This window comes from Pyxicephalus adspersus, chromosome 4, assembly GCF_032062135.1.
Source record: "Pyxicephalus adspersus chromosome 4, UCB_Pads_2.0, whole genome shotgun sequence".
In the NCBI taxonomy this organism is placed as follows: Eukaryota; Metazoa; Chordata; class Amphibia; order Anura; family Pyxicephalidae; genus Pyxicephalus; species Pyxicephalus adspersus.
In genome coordinates this window covers 63,775,380-63,800,004 of record NC_092861.1, presented here as the reverse complement: position 1 = coordinate 63,800,004, position 24,625 = coordinate 63,775,380, and the positions used below count along the sequence as shown (strand labels likewise).

The 24,625-nt window shown below is 35.6% G+C and overlaps 1 protein-coding gene across 5 annotated transcripts in view; it reads right to left on the bottom strand.

Annotated features, from left to right (window-relative positions):
- MLIP (muscular LMNA interacting protein) overlaps positions 1-24,625 on the bottom strand; it is a 90,282-nt gene that overhangs the window by 35,203 nt on the left and 30,454 nt on the right. For all 5 annotated transcript variants that reach the window (XM_072408451.1, XM_072408452.1, XM_072408455.1 and 2 more), the window contains exons 2-5: positions 8,129-8,275; positions 3,687-4,040; positions 1,674-3,065; positions 1,067-1,138 (exon numbers count right to left, since the gene is read on the bottom strand). In XM_072408451.1, the coding sequence (XP_072264552.1) occupies positions 1,067-1,138; positions 1,674-3,065; positions 3,687-4,040; positions 8,129-8,275 (1,965 nt within the window). The remainder of the gene's footprint in view (positions 1-1,066; positions 1,139-1,673; positions 3,066-3,686; positions 4,041-8,128; positions 8,276-24,625) is intronic.

Below are 24,625 nucleotides of genomic sequence, written 5' to 3'. Positions count from 1 at the left end.
AGTAACCAGCAGCGCAACATCCTCACCACTAGAGGCCCTGGAGAAGACCTGATTACTGCTTAGACTCTGTGCCTTGGCCCTTCTCAGGGCTCACACCACCTCCGTGCAAGCCATAGCGCCCCTAGTAGTGCTGTCTCCCAGGGGGACAGTGCCACAACCTAGGCATGAATTAATACTCAACCAGAATTTTATTTTGGGGCTAACTGTACTATAATATATTTATAATGTAGAACCTAATGTAGGTATACTGTGTATAAACACACATACACCCGTAATAGCAAAATACAAATGCAGGTTTTACTTCCTGATTTGTAGTGATACACAATGCTTGTGCTTTACTGCTGACTCCTACAATGCAAGTCCATTTTAAATGTTTTTACCTAAGATTTAGCCAACTTTTATCCAAATTGTACACGTTTTTCATACAGAACTCAATTAGAGCATGGGTGCATCAACTTTTATGTGTATGTGATTCATTCATTTTTCTACTTGATTTTAATGCTTTCAACGTTTATAAATAGTCTCTTTTGAGTGAATTAGATTCATTCCAAACAATATTCTGCTACATGTCTGATATTTTATTCCAATAAATACTGAAAGAGAACGAAAAAATGCACTGATTCACTAGGTGTTCTGAGTAATAAGTAATTTATACATATTTATATTATTTTGCATTTTGATGTCAATATTGCCATGGCAATACACATACATAGTTGTATTGAAACTCCAAAGACCATGTGCACTTGCCAAGACAAGACAGATTAGCCCACATTCATCTGTTTATAACCAAATAATATTATAATTATTATTAATACTATTGGACATTAGGAAACAACACATGACAGACTGTTGTGGTATAACTTTGTCTTCAAAACCTGTAAACCTATGCCATTTTCTGTGTAAAAACTGAGGTATTAAAAAAAAGTATCCTACCTCTGTAAGCTATAAGCAATATGATAACAAATATACATGTCTATATTACAAGTACTTGAAATGAACTGGCTTTGATTCTACATGTATTTGCATTATATTAAAACATTATCTATCACTATAAACATTCACTAACCTTTTGATCTCGAAGTAATGTATTTGTAGGAATTGCTGCAAAAGATTTGTAACTTGACTTGATCTTGTATGCCTACAAAAAAAAAAAATAAAAGTTGGGTTATTTTATTGTTTGCTTAGTGTGTATGCTCATTTGTTCATCTTTATATTGCATTCGTCTCCTAACGTTCATTGCTTGAGGACTTAATGTGGACCTTGCTTCACTGTTGTTGTGCTACTATTGCTGTGCTAACATTTTTTTATATATAATTTTATATATTAACATATTTACAATTTCACACTTACTTCTTGTAGCTGTTAACGTAACTGTAACTACCACATTAGAGTGTTTATCCATGTGAGGGGACTATTACATCCTATTAACTATTGATTGATGTAATAAACATTCACTTTTGTTTTTGAACACCAGTGTTGTGGAAGATATTCAAAGTAGGTGTGCATTGAGTTAAAGAACATACAGAATGCTAAATAATAAATAGGTTAATAAAAGGCAGGAGTCCTTATGCTAAATAAATAAGCAGGAAAAATGTGTGAGTTAGGTCCACTACACAATTAAGCCACACAAATGTACTAATCATACAAGATGCAGGCAATATGCACGGAATTACCTGTTTATTTTCCTGGTCAGACCTTTGAGATAATGAACTTGCTGATCGCTGTTCACAGGATCTTGACAACATCGACCTTGGTGATCCCAAAATGTTAGTAGGCGATGTGCACATAGGAGTGTAGTTTCTTGATAATTCTTCAGAACTCTCACAATGGTGTTTGTAACTTAAAGGAAGTGATGAAACATTGAATCCTGAATCTACATTTTCATTAAATAGTTGGTAAGTGTTGGGATAAGATGGAGGAAGCATGTAGCTTTCTGTGATTTCCATAGGTGAAGCAGATCTTGCACAGTTCCTATCTAAATTCTCATTCAAGCTAAAAGATGGCCTTAAGTTCCCTTTGACTGGCACATATTTTTTTATATATGGCATCACATTTTGTTTTTGGCTGGTCGAGATTGACTGATGAAAGTGTGAAGGAGGTGGAAATAATGTAACTCTTCTAGATCTGCCCAGAACAGAATATTTTTTCAAAGGTGTATAAGACTCTTTGTTCAATGGTGGCTTTTCATTGCGAGATAACATATTTTCTCTGCTAGAATGAAATATTGTATTTGGTTGTTGGGGTAGTTCCAACAATGGTGACACAACCCCTTTTCGAGAAACAAATGAACATGAAGATGACTTTATTGGTATTGACTCAGGAGAAAGACTTCTGAGAGTCTTTGACTGGAATATGGATTCACTATGTAAAATATCTGAAGCAGAAGGCGATGGCAGATTTTGTTTTTCATATTTTCTTTGGACATCTGAAATGTTTAAGTCTTTTGGGTAATAAAGGGCAAAACAAGATTGTGATTTTCTTGGTGGACTTGAATTTCTTGTAGTCTTGTAAAACTGTGAGGTTGACTTAACCCCAGTATTATATGGATTTGGATCAGGGGAAATGGTTCTATCATAGGCTGATTTTTTGGATTTTAGCAAAGATGTTAGAAATGAAAGCCGAGACATAGAATCGGGTCTTGAAACTGGAGACTGGAAGTCATTCACACTACATATGGATGAAGAGGACCCAAAAAGTTGAGAGCCGAGTGGGCTAGGGCTTCGACATAAAGGGTGTTTAATAATCCTTATAGGCAGAGGTGACATTGCATTAGATCTTATAGATTTCCCAGAAGCAATGTTCTGCCTTGGTATTTGTGAGTGACTAAGAGAAGTCAGAGAATGTTGTGGGTGTAAATTTGGCATTAAAACATTCAAATAATTTGCATCTTGCGATAGCAATGGTTCAGAAAATGTGTTAATATTTTCTGTCTTTTCATTTAGAATCACAGGCTCAGATGGAAACATACTTCTGTTATATTTTGATATTCCCTTAGATGAGTGAGATAAATTAGTTAATTGAAACCTGTATGAGTTCACATCAGAGGTAGGCAGGTACAAATGATGCTACAAAAAAAAAAAAAGAAACAATTAAAACAGTTGGAGTCATTCTAATTACAGGTCTGCTATGTTTTTGCCTTGTATGGTGTTTATATTTTTATATGTTTTCAAATGTGTTTATTGTAGATGTTGACATTTTCACTTTTGTTTCTAGTTCATTATTGGATTTAAAAGATTTTAAACACAGTTAAGGTCATTTGTCACATACACCATATATATTTGCATCTCACACATAATACAGGGTCTTACTAACAAAATGAACACAATCTGTTCGCTTAGGAAAGTAAATTATTACCTTACAAGTAAAGATTTCCTTAATGTTAGTGAATTAGGCAAAACATGCAAAAATATATATTTTTTACATTTTTACCACATTTACTAAGCTATGTGACAATTGTTTTGTAAGGCGTAAATGTCATTTTACCAACAAAACTCCTACAGGTTTCCATACATTGTTATAATATATGCTTGTGTCAATTTTTCAAGTTTTAATATAACATAAATAATATTTTTTGTAAAATGTAACATTTTCTTATTGTATCAAACAAAAACCAAACATGTAAACTGTATAAGGTAATAAATGTGCGTGCCAAATCGAGGATTAATAGTTAAAGAAATAAATTGTACCTCAAGTTCCAGGTCATCCATATCAGGTCTGAACACTTGTTGTGTTGCGGGGTAATCACTTGTATGAACATTTGCTTCTGATAGAACTTCTTTGGGCTGTGTTATGGCTGATTGTTGTGCTCTTAGGAATTCATAGTCCTTTGCTTCTATTTTCTTTTTTGTGAATTTTTCATCTTCCCCATCATCAGAGTCCATTACTACAACAAATTCTGCTATGAAAAGGTCATTATGTTTTATTTCTTCCAGTTTGTTTGATGCAGCCTCTTCTCCAGATTTCTCTTTGCGAAATGAATCTAAAAAACTCTCAGAAGGTTCATGTGTTTTTATCTCCAAGTTCCTTTCACATTCTGCAGGCTTTAAAGAAAATAAGTAGCTTGTTATATATGCTGGTGTAAATTTATTTAAAGATGTTTTATTGACTTGCTTTATAATCTGTGTTTTAGTTCTAGTTTTAGGTTTTTGTTTTAATGACTAGAAAAGGCTGGTGTTATATATCATGTACATTGCACCTACAGATAATATATTATGTATACCAAAATATATTTTCAATTTTTAATAATTTAATTATAATTGCATCAGACTGGTCAGGATGTGATTCAACACAACACAATTATCTCCCTTCTGAATCATGTATGGGAAACATTTTAAGTGTATCTCCAAGCATAGGTTGTTGCTGTAGCTGTAGATAACAATGTTACAAGCATGCCAGGATCACTCTGTTACACAACTGTGTGTATCAAGACTGTTCATTTAAAAATAATACCCTTCAAAATACATTTCAGTATTTGCTGGTGAAATTATTGAAGATAGGACACTGTATTATGGTGATCTGGTTTCTTTATCTGCTTGCGTGTAATGCCTGTAGTGTTGTATGCTTGGTCACACCATACCCTTACTTTACTCTGCTGATATGTTTTCAATGTAAAAACCATAAGTGAAATTCAGCGTGTGAAATTACGCAGTGCTGTACATCAAATAGGGGTTACAAGTGACAGACAGATACAAATAATGACACTGGACGAGGAGGGGACCCTGCTTAAAGAGCTTACAATCTAACAGGTGGAAGAAAGTAGTATACAATGGAAGGGAGGGTACGGAATGGTGGCTAGTTTGGAGCAAATCCAATAGGAAGAAGTGAGTTCAAGGGAGTGGGGACGACCCCCTAGAGAAGTCTTGAAGTCATGCATGTGATGAGGTGAGGAAGTAATAAGTAGGTTATTGGAGGAGCAAAGAGAGCAGTTAGTATCTTGAATTTGATTCTGAGGTGAAATAGAAGGTGTCGTAGAAAATTACAAAGAGAGGGAGATGATAAGTGGGAAGGGTGGATAAGTCTGCATTCATGATAGTTTGTAGAGGAGAGAGCCTGAGAGGATAAAGAGCAAGGAATGTACAAGGAATTTAGAGGTCTCTGTAGACAAGTGGGAGCTTATTTTGGAGATGTTGCACAGGTGAAAGTCACAGAATATGGAAATGTTCTAAATGTTAGGGTTGAGGGAGAGTGGGTAATCAAATGTGACACCAAGACAAGAGTGAGGAGTTGAATACCTGTCCTTTTACAGCTAAAAAGATGTCAGGGTGAGATTTGGAAAGTGATTTTTATTTAATCAGTTTGCCTTTCAGAAACCTGTCAGACATCCATGATGAGATGGCTGATAGGCAGCATGAAACCTCATCCAGGACTGAGGGAGACCAGTCAGGGGTGGACAGCTTTGTGTGTCATTTGCTTACAGATGGTACTGTAAGCCAAAGTTTGCTTTGAATTTGGGTGAGGAGGTGTACAGAAAAATGAACTGAAAAGAACTGGTAGAAAGGACTGACCCTTAAGGAACACCAACAGGGAGGAAAGTGGGAGAGGAAGAATTATCAATAAAAAAATTGAAAGGAGCTGTCAGACAAATTGAACGCAAACCAAGTGAGAGTCATTAATACCAATGGTGTTAAGGATCTGAAGTAGAAGAAGATGATCAACAGCGTCAAAAGCAGAGGAAAGATCTAGGAGGAGGATGGAAAATTTTGCATATGATGTAGCTCTGATGAGGTCATTGACCACTTTAGTAAGGGCTGTTTTAATGGAATAAGCAGCTTGAAAACCAGACTGAAGTGGGACAAGTAGAGAGTTGGTAATCTGATAGTCGGTGAGTCTTTTTTAGACAAATTGCTCCAGAAGTTTGGAAACATATGAGAGAAGGGATTTAGGATGATAATTACAAAGTAGGGAGGGGTCTAGTGAGTGTTTCTTCAGGATAGAGGGAATAATGGCATATTTGAAAGCTGAGGGGAAGATGTCAGTAGAAAGGGAAAGGTTGAATATTTTAGTTAATGTAGGCGCCAGGGTAAAGAAGTGGGCACTGAGTAGGTCAGAGGGGATTGGGTTAAGTTGACAGGAGACAGGGATGATAGGAGAAGAGAGGAGACCTTTTCCAAACAAAGTACTGAAAGAGGTTAGTGATGATGTACAAGTGGAAGTGGTAGATAGTGATAGGAGTGGAATAGTGTGAAAAGACATCAATTCTGATGATTTTATCCTTAAAGTAGGTAGCTATGGCATGGGGAGAGAAGATAGTTTTAAGGGGAGGAGGTGTTGTATTTAGAAGGGAGTAATGTTTTGAAAAGAGGCTGCAAAAGTTAGTGAGAATACCTAACGTGTAATACTTACATATGTAAGATAACCATCACATCATAATAATGAACAGCCGTGCTTGTCTCGGGCAACAGTCTGACATGAGTATAGCAGTGACCCAACGTTGTTCATGGATCCTTCATGGGGAAATCCATGAACAATGATATGAAATGACTGCTATGCAAGACAAGAGAGCTCGCTCACTTGTCCTCCCCCTCCCTTTTTCATAGAACAGGACTGGAGCTGTGTGTAAAATACTTGTTGGTTTATTAGTCAGTGGAAATAATTTTGGAAGATTGTTTCCAGTGTCTAAAATTTAACGTGGGTTGGCAGCCTAATACTCCCAAAAGTCTTAGCTAGCAATACAGAGTCAAGATGTAAAAAATGTGGTGAGCAGAAGTTAAAGAGTACATAATAAAGATAAATAAAGTCTACCACTATGAAAAAATACTCATTAAACTCAAACTAAAAACATTATACCTTGGATGACTCTGTCAATGTAACCAATGCTAGGCAATAATTTTTTTTAGGATATTCTACATTTTCAACACCTTCTCCACACTTTCTGTCCAATGGGTTCCTATATAGCTAGTCTGTAGTATAAATAATTCCTTCCACCTCACTACTGCTCCAAACCTTCAAACTAAGACACTATGTCGTGAATACAGGTTAAATACAGCCTATGGCTGCAGCAAGAGGGTATACACTAAAGTGTAAAACTGCTACAATAGTACTATTGAAAAATGTAAAAATATTGCAAATTCCGAAAGCACTATGAAGGAACCCAAACATGCGTTCAGCTTTGTGGACTATATATTGGATTAAAGTATAAAATTGTAAACCATGGTTGTTTTACAAAAGTTCTCTTGTAGTTTGGTATTCTTGTATTTATTGTGTTTCCTTCTCTTTGTGGCAACCATAGATGTTAATGAATATATTTGTTGTACTATGGCTGTTACCTTTCTGACTCTGTGCTAGACCTTCAAGTGCAAGTAAGTTTCACTCAATTCTTAACTCAAAATTCCATCAATTTTAGGTTACTAATTTTGTAGATTATTCAGTTTCTTTATGTAATTACATACTTTAGAGAGACTATGACCTGCTATATACTGTACTCATTTATTATATATTTTCACCTGTAGAAATTGGTGAGCAGATAACTATATCTATAGTAAATATTAAGGTTTTAAGAGACACTTTTCAAGTTGGCACCATGCCTCCGAATCCCGCACATTTTATATAGTGTAAGGATAATTCTGCCTCCTTGAAAGCAAGCTATAAACCTCTTTATCTGGGGGAACAGATGCAGTCCCTAAAACAACCATAAAAGACAATGATTGATCTTCCATAAGCAGATGCCTGAGGATCATTAAAACATTGGGCAGTTTGACCACCTGTTCCTGCCCAAACCAGTGTACTGTTGCTTCAGTCTTCCTGGAGGGGGTCGGGGTTTGTAATTACAATCCCAAGCCTGGGACAAGGACAACCTGTGTGACCTCTTGATCAAGACTTCACAAAGGATGAATCAACAATGTGATTCGCTCTGGACTTGCAGAGGGGTGTGGTTCAAGAAGAGAAAAACCCTGGTGTGTATGGTTGTGTGAGAAAGATTGACCATGTGCTAGAGATAGAACTAGACCCCCTTTCTTCTCCCTTTGCTATATACCCTTTACCTTCTTCCCCCTTTTTTTTTTTTTTTTGTAAGTTATATGTATATATCATCCTAAACTGTAAATAAACCTTTCCCATTCATAGAATCTATTGGTCCTTCTTTGAAAATAAGGCACCCCTACATAAGAGCACATTCTACATATAGTAATACCTTTTTTTTCATTTTTCCTTTTTGGCCTATTAGAATTTTAGGTAGTTGATCCTTTCCTACCAGCACTTGACTAGGAAGTGTTCCAGTGGATGGTACAAAGGTAAATCTCAATTGATTTGTTCTTTCTTCTCCGTTTGTACCTGAAGCCTGAAATAACAATAACATTATAATAATAATAATTTGAAGAAATTTAATTTAACAAAAATATGTTTTACAAAAAAATATTATTAAAACTGTTCTCTAAAAATGTTGTTGCTTAGTTTAAATGTTAAATAAATGAGCTGTAATATGAACATATAACATTTGACTATTAGTAGGTTGTTTAACTATCTCAACATCATTATTCAATAAACCTTCAATTATAAAATGCTAAAAAGCAAGATCAGATAAATTTCCAGTAACCTTTAGTTCAATTTAGAAAATTTAAGGAACGAGATAAATGTTAAAGGTGAAGAGGACTCATGCATTATAATGTTCAATGATAATCATTAATTTTGACATGGCTTGCCAAATGAATCTAGGCTTTACATTTTCAAATGCCCAAAGTTCTTTACTGAATAACATTAATTTTACTTATCTTTCACTCAGGTCACTTATCTAGATTTATTTCCAAAAATTTCCATTAAATTAACAATACAACAAATTTATAGTTAAGAAACAAAGCTTAAGAAAACACATGATACTTGTCACTTTGCCCAAATACTACCCAAATGTCATTTTATTATAAATAAAAAAAAAATAAATGGAAATGTATAGCTTTTTTGGATTATCCTATGATACTTAGTTCAAAAACAAAAAGTTATTGAAAATAAGTAATTTTTTAGCTTACAAATATTTCATTTATGATTGCAACTGCATTCCAGTGGGTGGTGCAGCTAATGCTGAAAGTCATTTTACTGCTTTGATATGGTTCATATAGAGCCATTAAGATTTTTTTTCTGAAAGTGAGAAGTAATTATGAAAAAACATAATATTTTTGGAACAGAAATGTAAATAAATATATATCTCATGTTTCAATAATTTTTAAAACCAATCTCCAAATGAATTATATTGAATATATGAATTATATATACATATATATATATATATATATATATATATATATATAAAGGTTGGTGCCAACATGGGACTCAGCTTGTATTTATGCTTTTTCTATATATACAAGCACGAACGATAGGGGGTACACAGGCATTCTGTTTATACATGGAAGGTCAATTTTTTGTTTCCCACTCCTCAGTAGCATGTTTTTTTTCATTGTCACTCCATAAGGACACATGGCCTCCATGGAAACATATGATTCTTACAAAGTATCACTTTGTCAATTTAGTCCACCTACTAGTCTACCCAATTACTGACAGAAATCTTAGGGAGGGGAAAGAAAAAACGCTGAAAGCTGTGTTGTCTTACAAAAACATTATATATGTTGTGATTTTACCCAATAGTATAGTACCATCAATTAAAGTTGCCACAACCCAGATCATATATTACCAAAGAACAACAGAAAAGAATAATTATTGGGACTTTAAAAGCATCAATTACCCATAGCCATACACATTTAAACATCAGGTGTTCCCACAATGCAGTTGTTCACAATTGTGCTTGAAGTGTTATGCAGATCATAGTCAGCTTCCTCAGGAATCAACTGAGATCAATGGATATACATAGCTCATAAACATAATTCAGACAGGAACATTTATTGAAGCTGGCTTGACATTTGAGAGAAAGGTGGGTTATTATTATTGATTTAGTGTTGGAGGCATAGATTGTTTATTCAGATTTTGGATGGGCAGCGTTTGTCTCTACATTGTGTTCTGCATTGTGGAAAGTGAGCCACATGGTTTCCATGCCTGAAAATAACAAGCATTTCTCTTCACTGTGTCAGGTTACTTTTAGACCACATATGTGTTCCTACAGGGGTGAATTTGACATTTACCTAATTTCCCCTGATGGGGAATCTGCTAGCTCTAGTGATTTATTCTCCACTAGATCACAGGATACAGGACATATTTTAAACAGCTAAGCTAGTGTTGCACACATTGATTGTATACTGTAAAAGTGACAAGATATATGGAGCACTGAAAAAGGTCCTATTTTACAGTGTTTGCTATCACTGGTAACGAACAGACTGACCTGGGGAGATGTCATTTGTCTCCCCTGTACCTTCCCTATTTTAATATGAATGTGACAGGTGCATGGAAAAACATCTAGCTAATTATGTAAGACCCTTTAAATTAATTCTGCTGTTTAAAACATATATATGGACAAAGGGCCTGATTTATCAAAGCTCTCCAAGATTGGAGAAGACAGACTTTCATGGGTGAACCTGGGTGATTCAGCAAATTGGGAATGGATCAGATCCAGTAATGTAAACATCTGCGAAACAATAACATTTTATTAACATATTATTTTTTTTCAATTCCAGGTTTTCTGGATCACCCAGGTTCACCCATGATAGGCTATATTCTCCAGTCATGGAGAGTGTTAATAAATCAGGCCCATAATGTACATGACATACATTTTATAAAAGCACACAATATACACATAGAAAAACCAAAAAAGACAAAAAAACAACCTAATTTAACGTAGTATTAAACAGTACACTTTTTACACCTTTATTTAAAGAAACCAAATTCTGCAGGTAGAATACATTGAGGGCAAAAACCCACAAAGACCTAGTAATACCATAGTAATAATAACCAGGACCCTTACTCTGCAAGGCCCTAGTACTAACCACTGTGCAACAGTTCTATATATGCAAGCTGTGATTTATTTTTGGTGGTTGATTAGTACTAATTGGTAAAATTTTAGTAACAACAAAGAGTAAAAAGATTTGTAATCCTTTGCAACTGTCCATTGTAAAACTCCCAAAATGCTGCTGTGCAAGTTAGCTTTAATGCTTTGTAAAGCTGCAAAAATATACTTATAAAACCAAAGATTTTAGGGCTCTCTCACACTGCTTTCTACTACAGGTCCTGTCTTATGCTGCCATTTTACTTGCCTACCCCAGGGCAAACAGCTGAGCATGTTTTACATATGCATATTGTGCTGCAGCCAGAAATACTGTCATCTACAGGTTGCAGTAGTAGTGACATTTTTCTTGGAGACACAGGTGCAGCAGAGAGGAATATTGGTACCACAGAATGCATCACTTCTGAGAACATCTCTCTTCCCCAGCACTGCTGGACATACACACTGAAGGGCCTAAAATTAAAACTACATTTGTAAAAGTAAAAATATTGCTTTTTAGATAGCTATAACTGTATTTTACTTATCAACAGAGACAGAAAAGGCAAGGAAGCAAAATTAGATTTCAGTTTTAGTATAAATTACTAAATGGCTTTACAGCAATAATAGTTAATGTACATCAATAATTTTCAAACCTAATAATGGATAACATGTTCTTATATGCTTTTACCTCTAATAATCTATATAAAGAGAATGTGTGTACTTTGCCTGAGCTGGCTTCTTTGCAGAGAATGTTTGTACTCGTCTGTCCTCTCTTCATGTAACAAAGTAAAACAAATTTAGGCTACTTTTCATCTAAAGCTGCGTACACACTTCCAATTTTTATCGTTGGTAAACGAACGACGAACGATCCTGCACGATATCTGCGAACGATCGTATGGCACCGATCCTGTACATACAGATAACGACACGATCGTTTAAAGATATTGTACACACGATAGATGCGATCGTTTGAACGATACAGGAAGTGACGTGCACCACAGGAAGTGAGCGAACGTTCGTTCACCGCGCATGCTCAGACCATGGACGATCACTGAACGACCGTACACACGATAGATGGTCAACGATCGTCGTCCAATCCGATCCGCCGGTCCGGTCGTTCATTTCCAACGACTATCCTCGTTCGTCAGCGTCGTTGGTTACTTTTTTTACGAACGATTTTTGGCCAATCGGTCGTTCATCGTTCGTTCGCCGTTCATTTCCAACGATAAAAATTGGAAGTGTGTACGCAGCTTAACAGTTTTCCAAAGCAGTTTGGATAATCAATGAACTAATTGCATCAGTTGCTGTTCCTGAAGCAGATGACAATCTAATTCCTCTACGTAGACCTGAACACCCACACAAAAGAATAGTAGCGTAATAATAGAGTCAAAATACCTACTAGTGTGTTTTTAAATGTGTGTATTGAGATGGGGGCTGGCCCTTCAACTTGGCATATTCTCCCTCTAACACACATACATACACAAATCAAACACACATAACCACACATAAAGATATCATTTAAGGAAAACCATCCAGTATAATAGGTCATTTTTTAACAGAGAGCAGTGACAGTAAGGGGCCACCAGGGATCTTCAACAAATAAAGCTCCATAAAGCGCTGAAAGTGACTTTTTAATTTACATTCTCTAAGAAAACAATCTGCTCCTATAAATAAATACAGGTAGTTTCCGAGTGTGGCAAATTACTGGGGGTTGCTCATGGTATGCTAACAGGGCAGAAAAATGGCAACAGACTCCAAAAGTCCAAAATAACAGCAGTTTTTTTTTTTGTTTAGGCCTGGAGCCACTAACACTTTTCCTAACATTTTTGGGACATGAGTTAAAGACATTTGACATTCTAGATACAAACGGGGCTTCCCTGCTCGTTCGTGTGCAAGGCGGAAGCTTGATGGGGGGAGGGGGCAGTTCACAAGACTTGCAGAAGAAATCCTTTGTTGTACTGCAAGCTCTTGTAACACTTTAATGCCCAAGACAAACTCTGCAGTTGTTTTTTTTGCATATCAAAGTAAGGCTTGTTCCATAAGTTAATGAATGTCTGGGCTCCATTTTTTTTTTGCTTTATTAGCTCACAGTAAGGATTTTGTACAGTAACTGACACCACACTGCCTAATAATATGTTGAGACAAACAACTGTCCTAATTGCATTTATTAAAAATATGTACCTGTTTCAACTTTCAAAGTCAAAGCTACAGTCCCTATCTCTTATGTAACCCAGGGACTATCTGTACACCAGCAATGTCAAAGTGAATAATCCTCCAACCAAAAGTGCATTTCTTTATATGTTCCAAGGCAACTTTTAATGCTTTTCCGCATATTACATATGACTCTGACATTCAAAACTCACAGCTTAGCTGACAGAAAAAATAAAAATAATAAGCTGACGAATAAAATTGAAAATTAAGTAGCAACCAGTATGCAAGGATATCTTTAAAATGTTTGATCAAATATATTATTTATTCAAAATATACTTTATGATTTTTAAATGTTGGACTGTTCTGGGGCATTGAAGGTAATGTATTCTTTTGGTTTTGGGTAGTTTTGAGTTTACATCTTCTTTAAGACTATGTTAATGACATATGACTATGACATTGGATTAAGGGATTTGAGGGATATGATAATGGACTTTGTAAAGCGCATATTATGTCAATAATACTAGGACATAATACTATTAATAATATCATGCTTCATTAAGTATATTTTCTTCAAATTTTTTTAACCACCTAGCCGTTATGCCCGTACGAAGGTCGGGCAAAAAAAAATGGCTAGGATGGTTAACCCCGTAATTTTGTCACATCCTTACCTCCATGGTCCCGCTGTGCACATCCAGCGTCGTTTTCCTATTCCAGCGTCGTCCTCCGTCCATCGTCGTCCGTCGATCTCCCTCTCCAGCGTCGGGTGCCAGCGGGACCGGTAAGATGCCGGCCGGTATCTTGCCTGGTCCCGCTGATCGTCCACGTCCGTCTTCGTCCAGCGCCGGATGATCTCTAAAAGCGAGAAGCCGTCCGGCGGAGAAAAAAAAACGGAAGGCTTCTGCGTGCGTGATGACGTCGGCGCGTGTGTTACAGGTCTACAATTTAAAAAAAAATTTCATGAAAAACAGTGGATCACTTTTGGTACAGAAATCTAGACCTCAGTGTAATGCTCAGGTGGTTAAAGAGCAAATTCTAGCACAGAACTGCACACACGTATCCTTTGCAGAATACATATATCACCCGGCCCCAGGGCAGCATCTAATTCCTCTTATTCATCTTGGTCTTGGGTCCAAAACATTTTTGCCATTCACAACTACAAGTTTTTGTTACTTCATTGTACCACTTATCCAAAAAGGTGCTACAAAAACACTTCTAAATACTTCTTGTAGACATACTTTATATTTTCATACATATTTTAGTGCCATAGGGTCTGATTAATTAAAGCTCTTCAAGGCTGGATAAGATACACTTTCATCTGTGAACATGGGTGATCCAGTTAAGCCAGTCCTGCTATATATTCCAGTCCTAAAGTACTGAAGCAAAGTATTATTGTTAATTTACAGAAAAAGACAGGGTTCCACTGGCTTTAGAAAAAAGAAAGAAAAAAATGCTGCTGCCTGCCCAGTACCCAACTCTAGATGCCGGCGCTCCCATGAGACTTGACGTCTCAGGGGAGTGTGTTGGGTTTGTTATAACCACTATCCTAGACATGCACAAGCTTTCAGCGAAGTGGGTGATGAAACGTTTGAACAGTGATCAGTAGAAGGAACAAGTTGAAGCATCCAAAGCCATTTTGGCCCATTTTGAAGCTGCACGGGACTTTTTGGCTAGGTTAGTGACCGAGGATGAAACCTGACTCCACATCTATGATCCTGAAACCAAGGAACAGTCAAGGGAATGGCGCCACAGCGAGTCCCCATGGCCAAAGAAGTTCCAAACTCAGAAATTGGACAAAAAAGTCATGGCATCCGTTTTCTGGGACAAAGACGGTATTCTGTTGGTGAACCACCTACCTCAAGGTATCACCAGACAGTATCATGCTAACCTCCTGGACCAGCTGAAAGAGGCAATTAAGACAAAACGCAGTGGAAAGTTGACCAAAGGGATTTCCCACAAGGCCAAGTGGTGGACCCACTGTGTCACTAACCCTGTGGGTGGGGACGTGCACGGGGCACAGGGTCTAAGCAGAAGCTTGGTCTTCTCCAGAGCCTCTAAAGGTGAGGATGTTGTGCGGCAAGCTACTGCCAGGTTGCAGCCCCTGTGCCCACCAAGTCAGGTGACTGCTAACAAGCTGGAACCAAAATGTAGTGCAAAAAAGAAAATTCAAGGGAGTAGTCAGACGAGCAAAAAGGTCAGGGTAGGCAGCGAACAAGGTTGGTCAGGAAACAGGCAAGAGGTCAGGGCAGGCAGCGAACAAAAGTGGTCTGGAAACAAGCCAGGGTCAGTACACAAATCTGGAACAGGAGAAACAAACAACAGGAACCTGGAAGCAGAGCCAAAGGAACTCCTTGTTCAGGCAACTTCTTTTTGCCAGGTAACTTCCTTAAGAAGGGAATGTCAGGTGATGGGCGTGGATCAAGTGAGCGGCAGACATCAATCCCACCAGCAGAGGGAGTGCTGTTGTTGAGATAATCTTAGGTGTTATTCAGATGTTTGCAGAGGGAATGTGTCTGCAGAATACTCTGGTTCTCCGAGGCAAGGGAGCAGCTGACAGAGAATCACCTGACTTGGAACAGGAAGTATGCAGGGTGTTGGATTCAGAGGCAGAGATGGTGCTGGCAGCAGGGGACTGCAAGGAGCGTGAACAAGAACCCTTACTTTTTCCTACATTTTCAAATATAGTTTTTTATTTAAAATTTTCCATAATACACACAAAAGGCTCAAAGGCTGGAGAAGATACACTTTCATCAGTGAAGCTGGGTGATACAGCAAACCAGGAATGCATCTGGTCCAGGATTAAATACATTTGTTAACAAATAGCAAATAAGAATATACGGTGAAGTACAGCAATTTTTGTAGCGGGATTTTTTGGGCCAATATCAACAACATATATTATAAAAATAAAAAATTTTATTAATATTTACATTAAAAGGCCCATTTCTAATACATAAAACCACATAAAATATCAATAAAATTACATACAATAATCTCTCCTTTCAGAGTGTCCCTGTGAGGGATACATTCTGAGTTAATTCTCTACGCGTTTCGGGGAAATATCCGCTTTCTTTAGGAGAGAGAATCTGATACTTGTGTTTTTAGCAACACTCTCTGATAGGATTAGTAGTGGGGAACAGAACGGTAGTCATGGCAGTGAAGCTGTTATATGTTTTGCTCTGTGATGTAATTTTAAATCACATCTAGTTGTTATTACAATTTTGAAGCCCTTCAGTTTTAAAGAGAGCCTGTAGCAAAGAATTATGCGGAAGGCAACATGACAGGGGGCACGGACAGACACGAAGCAAGGGGTGGGGGTTGGTTGGAAAGGGTTAAAAGCTAGGCCTGGAGGAAAGGAAGGAGGGGGAGTAGGTTGGGTCGGAAGTAGTAGGGGCGGAGTGAGTAGAGGGTAAAAGGAGAGTCAAACGGAAGTGAGTCACATTTTTTGAAAAGAAGAAGTTGTTCATGATATCTACTAGAACCCTATTCGGACATATTTCTGTAAGTTACAGGTCTACAATTTAAAAAAAAAATTTCATGAAAACCTGTGACGCTTTTGGAACAGAAATCTAGAAATCAGTGTAACGCTCAGGTGGTTAAATAATTAGCAGTAATAGAAATGATTATTAACATTTTATCTATCATTCTCTTTTTTTCTTCTTTGGAGTTTTAGGTTCAGTTTAATTTCTTTATTGCAATAATTTTTTTCACTGTACCTTTTGTATATATTTTATAAGTGTATTTTATAGTTGTATTTGACAGTTTTGTACTATATTTATGGTGTTTTTCTGTATATGGAAGAATTCAACTTTTGCAACATATTTAATATGTCTATACTTTTCATTTGTAATCTATTTTTCAGGAACTACAGTGTAAGATTAACTTTTGTGCTCAAAAGCATTTATGTTGAGGATCAATGTGCTTTTTAATATTATCAACTTTTTTGTAATCATATATTGTACATTTCATTTTGTAATTACTTTGTTCATGAAATATTTTTTTTTGTTTAGTTTTTATTGAGAAGAAATCAAAGCAATAATGTATACATGATACTCATGTATATCTTTGTAATCATAGTAACATACTTTTTGTCTCAGGGTGAAAAAGTTTAAATATTGTACTGTATCTTTAAAGGAGAAACATTGGCACTACTGCTTTCTGCATAGTTCTGATCATTGTTATCTCCAATCGGATCAGAACTTGAGCAATCCAAATTCTGATCTGACAGGTGTTGGATTGACAGGTATAGAATTCATCCATATTGGTAAAGCCTTAGTGTACCTGTGATGGTTCTTTCTAGCTATTGGAAGCTATGTTCATAAGCTTCATTCATTCACTGGTGCATTACTGGTGTATTGCCTGGTGTGGATGAATCACACATCCATTGGCAGATGAATCAAAAAGCATGTATTTATTTCTACTTTATGTTTAGTGGTTTGCCCAAAGATCTGCTTTAAACTTTTTAAACATGTTGCTTTATACTTGGTTGAATACTTGAGGAATAAACATATTGTTTATTCATTTCACTTCTATTTTTTTCTTTTCTGAAATCTGGAATAACAATTCACATTAAATCTGAGAAGACGTGACACAACTTTGCCAAGCAAAAGGTCTTGTTGCTGATTCACATATTATGTGCTCATCCAATTACTTCTTTGTGCTACACTGAGAAATTGCTTGTTATTTATTTGTACTGTTTAATATATCATCTAGTCTTTTTTACATTGGAACAGATTTAAAGGAGCCACAGCTTTTTTAGACCAATATAGTCATAGAAAACAATGCAACCTTATATTACAATAAATACATGTCGCATCTACATAATACATATCAGTCATCTACATAATATAAATTACTAAATGTATGACAGGTACCTGTGAAGCCACTTTTAAACTAACACTATGAAAATGTAGGATTTTTAAAAATTGTATTTACAAGCAAGTGTGTTGATAATGGACACTAAAATAACCGTTATATTTAGATGGTGTATATTCCAACAAATTTGTATCTCAAATGCACTAAACAGAATCATCCTTATCAATTGCTAAGATTTTCTGCCCATGACATTTCAAAAGCAGGCCCATAAGTGAAATATTTTAAGTCAGTTCTAATGATCCACAAATACAGTATATATTAACCTCCTGGGCAGTTCATTTCTGTCTGGATTTATATGTCTTAAAGCGGTACATTGTCTTTCATGAAAATTTATTTTACAGTATAATGTAATAGTATAACAAAGTTTGAAACACAAAATCATGTCAAAATATTAAACTAAATAAATTAAAAAAAAAACATTTAATAAATGTAATAATAAACTTTGACATGGCTTTGTGTTTCAAACTTTATTATAATCATACTATTATATTATACTGTAAAATAAATTTTCATGAAAGACAATGTACAGCTTTTAGACATATAAATGCAGTGTATTGCATTCAATACAGTAATTTTGTATTGGATGCAATACAAAATAAGTTGAAAATCCTGCCGTGCCCCTAAGCGACGGTCATACACACTGACATCACTGGGAACTCCCAGGGAACGTCAGAACACTCGTCGGGAGACAGATCGAAGGATGAGGACATGGCCAGAGGAGGGGCACAGACGGGCAGGACACTGGAGGATGTCGATGGGACCAGGTAAGTCTTTATTTATTACTTTTTTAGCTACCTTGAATGTGGCTCAAGGGTTGCCAATTTTAGCAGGTTTTCTTTTACCCTGAGCCACACTCGGGGTTACCGCCTAGGAGGTTAAAGATGACCAGCCATTATTATTAGCTATTCCCCCTTCATGCTGGCAGTAATGTAGTGATGTAAAAAGTGAATGTTTTAAAGTTCAAGCAAACTTTCTTTCTAGGGTGTCAATGCTCCTCCTTATAAATAAAATACACTAAGTAATTGTTGGGCATTGAACACAGAGAAGAATTGATGTTTTGAATTGATGTTTTTGCACACTTAAAAATGTGACACAGAGAATAACATTTTGAAAAAAAGAATGTATTGAAAACACTATTTATAAAAAGGTGAATCTGACGTTTGTTGAAACATTCCCTGGTAGAGAACCAATTACTGCGATTGAAACACAAAGACACCGATTAATCCCCAACAAGGAGTGTTTCAGTGAATATCAGATTCACTTTTTTGTAATAGACCCCTAGGGGGTCAATTGCTATAAATGTATATAAATAGAAGCTTTAAAATGTATTGCTTGCTTAGCAAATAGGGTATCAAAAGTGTCAAAGTGAATATTTACTGTATTTTTGGTACAGTAAGGGATTAGCTTCAAAAGCACCCACTGCAGAGACTTTTTTGAGACATGAGTTCCAATTTCAGTAATCACAGCATGACAACAAAACACAAAATGTAGCCTTCGAGCTCTCTTAGAGCTGTTGGTCCTGCAGACCTAAACATTGCAAGACCTCCTGGGGTTTCCAAGTAAACAGGCTACACCCAGGTTCTCCACCTAAGCCACCCGGCCTTTTTTATTATTATTAGTTAGTTAGGGAGGAGTGCCTGGCCCACCCATTCCTTCTAAGACATTCCAGGTCTGGATCCCAAATAAAAAGAGCTTGCATCTGCGGCAGTACAATTATTTGTGGCCCTATCCAGGATAAAATGATGTAAGTGATGCCAAATGCCCTCTCAATAAATATATATACGTAAATTTAAAATATATATATATATATATATATATATATATTGTGGCAGACCAGGCAGCACAGTTGGCTTAGCTAGCACTCTTGCCTTTGCAGCACTAGGTCTTAGGTTCGAATCCCAGCCAGGAAACCATCTGCAAAGGAGTTTGTATGTTCTCCCCATGTTTGCATGGGTTTTTTCAGGCACTCTGGTTTCCTAACACATCCCAATAACATGCAGTTAAGGTTTTTGACTTCCCCTCCAAATTAGCCTTAGACTGTGTTTGTAAATTATAACCATGGTTCGACATTAGATTGTGAGCCCCTTTGAGGAGCAGTCAGTAATATGATAATGGACTTTGTAATGGGTTGAATATTATGTTGACACTAAATAAATGCAAGATATATATATATATATATATATATATATATATATATATATATATACACACACACACACACTTTTCCCTTTCCACCTCTTCCTTAACTGTGTGTATGTATACATAGTTTAGGAGAATTACAATTACCCAAACTGGAAATGGTGGGATGAGGACAGTACCGCACAACACCACTTTTTAAAATTCTTTGTTAAAGTTTTGACACAAGCAGAACGTCAAAGCAGGTGACAGACAGGCAAACAGCAAAAAATAGTTAACAGACTGGGACATTAACTAAAATAGTAGGAAGGAGTCACAGAGTAGAATATATGGTATATGGAAGCACTACATGTAGCAACTGTAAACTGGACACTTCATTATGTCACAGGCACATTAAAATGAAGTATATCAGCAAGTGAGGGGTACTGGCACACACCTAAGAACAGAATGTACAGTACAAAATGATAGATCTGTAGCTGGCAGTGAAGAGAGAAGATCAGTGGCTGGCTGCCTATGAAAATATGTGTGACATGCTCGTTCTTTACAGTTGGCATGGCTGACCTTTGGTACAATGTATTCAGTGAAACTACATAACAAAAACATCACAGGAATATTAAGCGAAGGATTTGTCAGCCACCATATCTTAAATAAAAATTTCCGAACCATCAAGATTATAAATTGATACACAGTCAGTAAACATTAGTATACATTTGCATTATGTTGTCCCCTGCAGTTCAAGATATATAGCAGGGGGGCTGCACCTAATGTTCACTAAGATTCAGTGATCATTATATTGATGGATTTTAGCATATCTCCACCTGCAGTTTTATTAAATGTATGTTATAAATTAAAAGTGCATAGGTATGTTGTGTAAAAAATGAAAGTCATGGAGTTTGGTGCTATGTTAAAAAAAAAAAAAAAAAAAAAAAGAACACCCCTTTTCAAGCTTACTTGTATTGACAATAAATTGTGTATATATGCAAAACACTCATAAGCAAATGCATTTGGGTAAAATTGTTTGGCTGCTTTTGCAAACGAGCTTAATATATACCAGCAGCTGTAACACAACTTTTATATTTACTTGAAATATATTGTTGAAATTAAGGAGAACAGTGTCAAAATTCGGAAATCACTCAGCACAGGGACAATGTAGCTTTCCCAGTTTACACTATTTTGTCTGATAGACATGCTTTTTTACCATTTCTGCAAGCAAGAAAATGCTCAATTTTATAATTTTTGTATGACAGTCTTGATAATACAGTTGAGTAAATAAATCAAATTAAAAACTGAACTGGCCATTTCAATTTAGACACACTGTTCAATTTATATTTATCAATGAAAGTAAAGCATGCCAAGCCTGGAGCTATTGTAAAACATTAAACTTTCAATTAAAATGCTGCATTACCCTCCCAACACACAAACTCAGTAATAATATGTATGGGCTGAAAATTATATATAGTTTAATTTTTTTTATTAATATCTGGGATTGGGTGGTGATTACTCAAAATGTACTAGGTGTAGAATACGTAATACTGATTTAGTGCACATATTATAGAGATTCCTAAAATGATATTGGGTTAATATTAATAATTATTGACTATAAAGGAATATTAATTTAATTTGAACTTGGAATAAACATAAAACTGTGTTTGAGTTTATTAGCTATTTTGGGGAGGATTTAAAACAGGATGCCGGTGGGATTGCAATTAGAAGGGCACTTTTTAAGCCTAGACTTATAGTCCTAAAGAAGTGGAATGCTAAATAAACACCAAGAATGTTAGAATAGATTCAGGAGGCTGATATGGTAATCAAGTTTGAAAAAAATGAATCAGACTGGGAATAGGGCACTAACAGGGCACTAACAAGCACATGAGAAGTATTCCAGGGATCTATGTACTTATCATTTTGGTTTGAATGTTGAATTTGGGTTGCAAACATTTGTGTGCACTGGAATTAAGAAATGGAATCTCTCCGTTTTTGAACATGTTTTTTTCTTAATAAGTTTTTTTAAAGATGTTGTTGTATAAGGGTATATTTGTATTATGTCTCTATGTCTTCTTAGTCTGGTATGTTTTTTAAAGAATCAATAGATAATAAATACATTAAAAAACTGTATGGGTATAAAAGGATATGTGACCAAAGGGTGGTCTAGCCAAGAGATAACCTGTATGTTATTTTCCTTTTTACAGGGGAAAGTATTTTGAATCTTTGAGTTAGTTACCATGGTCAATTTTCTGCTAAATCATCTTTTTTGCATGGTTATTGGCAACCAATAGATGGACATGTGGCCACACATGAAGTGTGATAAAACAGTTTGTTTTTGACAGCTTAACCTGTCAAACCAAGGACAAACAAGGAGTTTAAAGACAAGCTACTACGTTTCACTTAAGTATATTCTTTTTCTAATGACATTAATAAGCATTTTCATTGATATTATTTAACTGGACTGGTTTGGGGGGGGGGGGGGGGTCTTGGTTTATATTCAAGTATATATGGTATATACATACTGGTCCATTATTAAATTCATTCATTAACATTCACCCAACATTTACCCAAATGAAGCCATTTTTATTTTAGATTCAATTAGAAAACACATGAATCGACTTTTAATCACAATTCATAATTGTGATTAAGATTTTTTCTGATTTTTAATGATAATGTGAAAATGTGTAAATTTTGGGTAAATGTTTGCTAAATCTTGAGTGAAAACATTTATAAATAGACCATATGTCTTATGTTATGCCTACTCCAAAGGATATGTGATCCATATTATCATGTCAAGATAGTTTAACTAGCATTTATTATCAGTTCTCGAAGAAAGTCAATTCAGTCAGAGATTAAGATTGACATAACTTTAACTGAAACAAAGAAACTTGAACAGAACTCTATATGACTGATATTTCATGTACCTTAATTGTATTGTTTTGAGAAAGGAACTGTTTTATCACCTTATTGTCAGTTAACTGAAGCTTTTTAATGTGTCTATCTATGAGGAACAGTAACCTCTATTACATATGAACAAGTGATCCAGTACCAAAAAAGTAATTTGTCATTGACTATATTCTTCTAAAAATGTTGGTTTATATATTATTGGAGACGAAAGCATTGTATGAGAATAGTCATTTAGTTTTTAAAACATATTGGCACAGATAAATGACACATTTTGCTCTTAATAAATTGTACTGCAAAAGGCTATTGTAATTAAATGTAACCTTAATACAGAATAGTATTTTTTTTTTAAAGAAACTTACCTACATGGGCAATTTGCAGTTACAACCTGTGTAACCCCTATTAATTGCACATTGATCAAAACTGCATTTTGTTGTATTATTTTACAGTTTTGTAACCATTTAGAAACTTTTTAATGGTCATATTAATACCTGTGTACAAAGGGACATATACATCTCTTGAGTTTTCATTTTGTCATATTGGTCTGAACCAGTAATTTGTAAACAAGAAACAGAATCTAGCAAAATAATCTTACTGTCAGCGCACTGGCAGATGGGAATAAATGACAAGACAATTTGTACCAAATTAACTGTATTTCAAGTGTGTGTTTAAATTCTAGCCTGGGGTTCCATGGTAAAATTTATTGGGTTATTATGATGGCATTCTGTTTGAACATACTGTCAGTAAACACTGAATTGTATTTCCTCTTCAACATCTCCTAATAACTTAATCTAACTAAGTAGACTTTAGAGAAGAATTTAGTTAACAGTAAGACAATTACTGTAGCATATCTTGCACTGGTTCACAGTTAGCATCTTAAAACATCTGGGTACTAGAAATTTAAAAAACTTAAAGCTGCTTCTTCAATGACTCCCCTGATTTGACCCTGCATTGTTTACAAGTTTACAGTATGATTTCACAGCTTCACGTGAATGTTATACCTTGTTTATTTTTTAGTATGCCATGATCATATTTGGAAACTGATTCAAAATCTGTACTGGTCTGTTCAATAATGTACTACATTCAAATATTTTTAATTGAATTTAGTCTCATTTTAGTACCTTTAGCATTAACATTATTTTGCTTTGCAAGTTTTGCACTACTCCATGGTCTTTACCAAACAGGAAGAGGGAACATGTTTTATCACTTGGATGTGATCTTTACAGGCAATACACATGTTTCAGAAAAAGAAATATACATTTCCCAACATACTACAGGGTGGATCGTATGTATGATGATTTTTTAGTCAACCATATCATTAGTCTTAAGGAAATATGGTGAGCAAACATGATTAAAAGAATTCATACTGTTCGCAGAGCCTACAGACTCATTAAGCCTGAAATGTGTGTTTTTACACAATCATAACAAAAAAAGCCTCAGTCCCAGCAGCTCAATAGCTCCAAGTGATTGAATCCTGTGAATGTGGGGAAATAGAATTAGTTAAATAAAATATAAAGAACAAGTATAAAACCTTCTGGGATTTTCAAGTCATATCAATTGTTACTTGTTCTACAAGGTTGATTTATAAAGAATTGCTGTTCTCTTTGTGGGACAATTAATCAGCAGAAAGATACTATAAAACAAAAGTATAAAAAAAACCTAATCCAACTTAATCCAAAGCAAAAGTCAAGATAAAATACAAGGCTAAATGTCCTATTTGCCCTA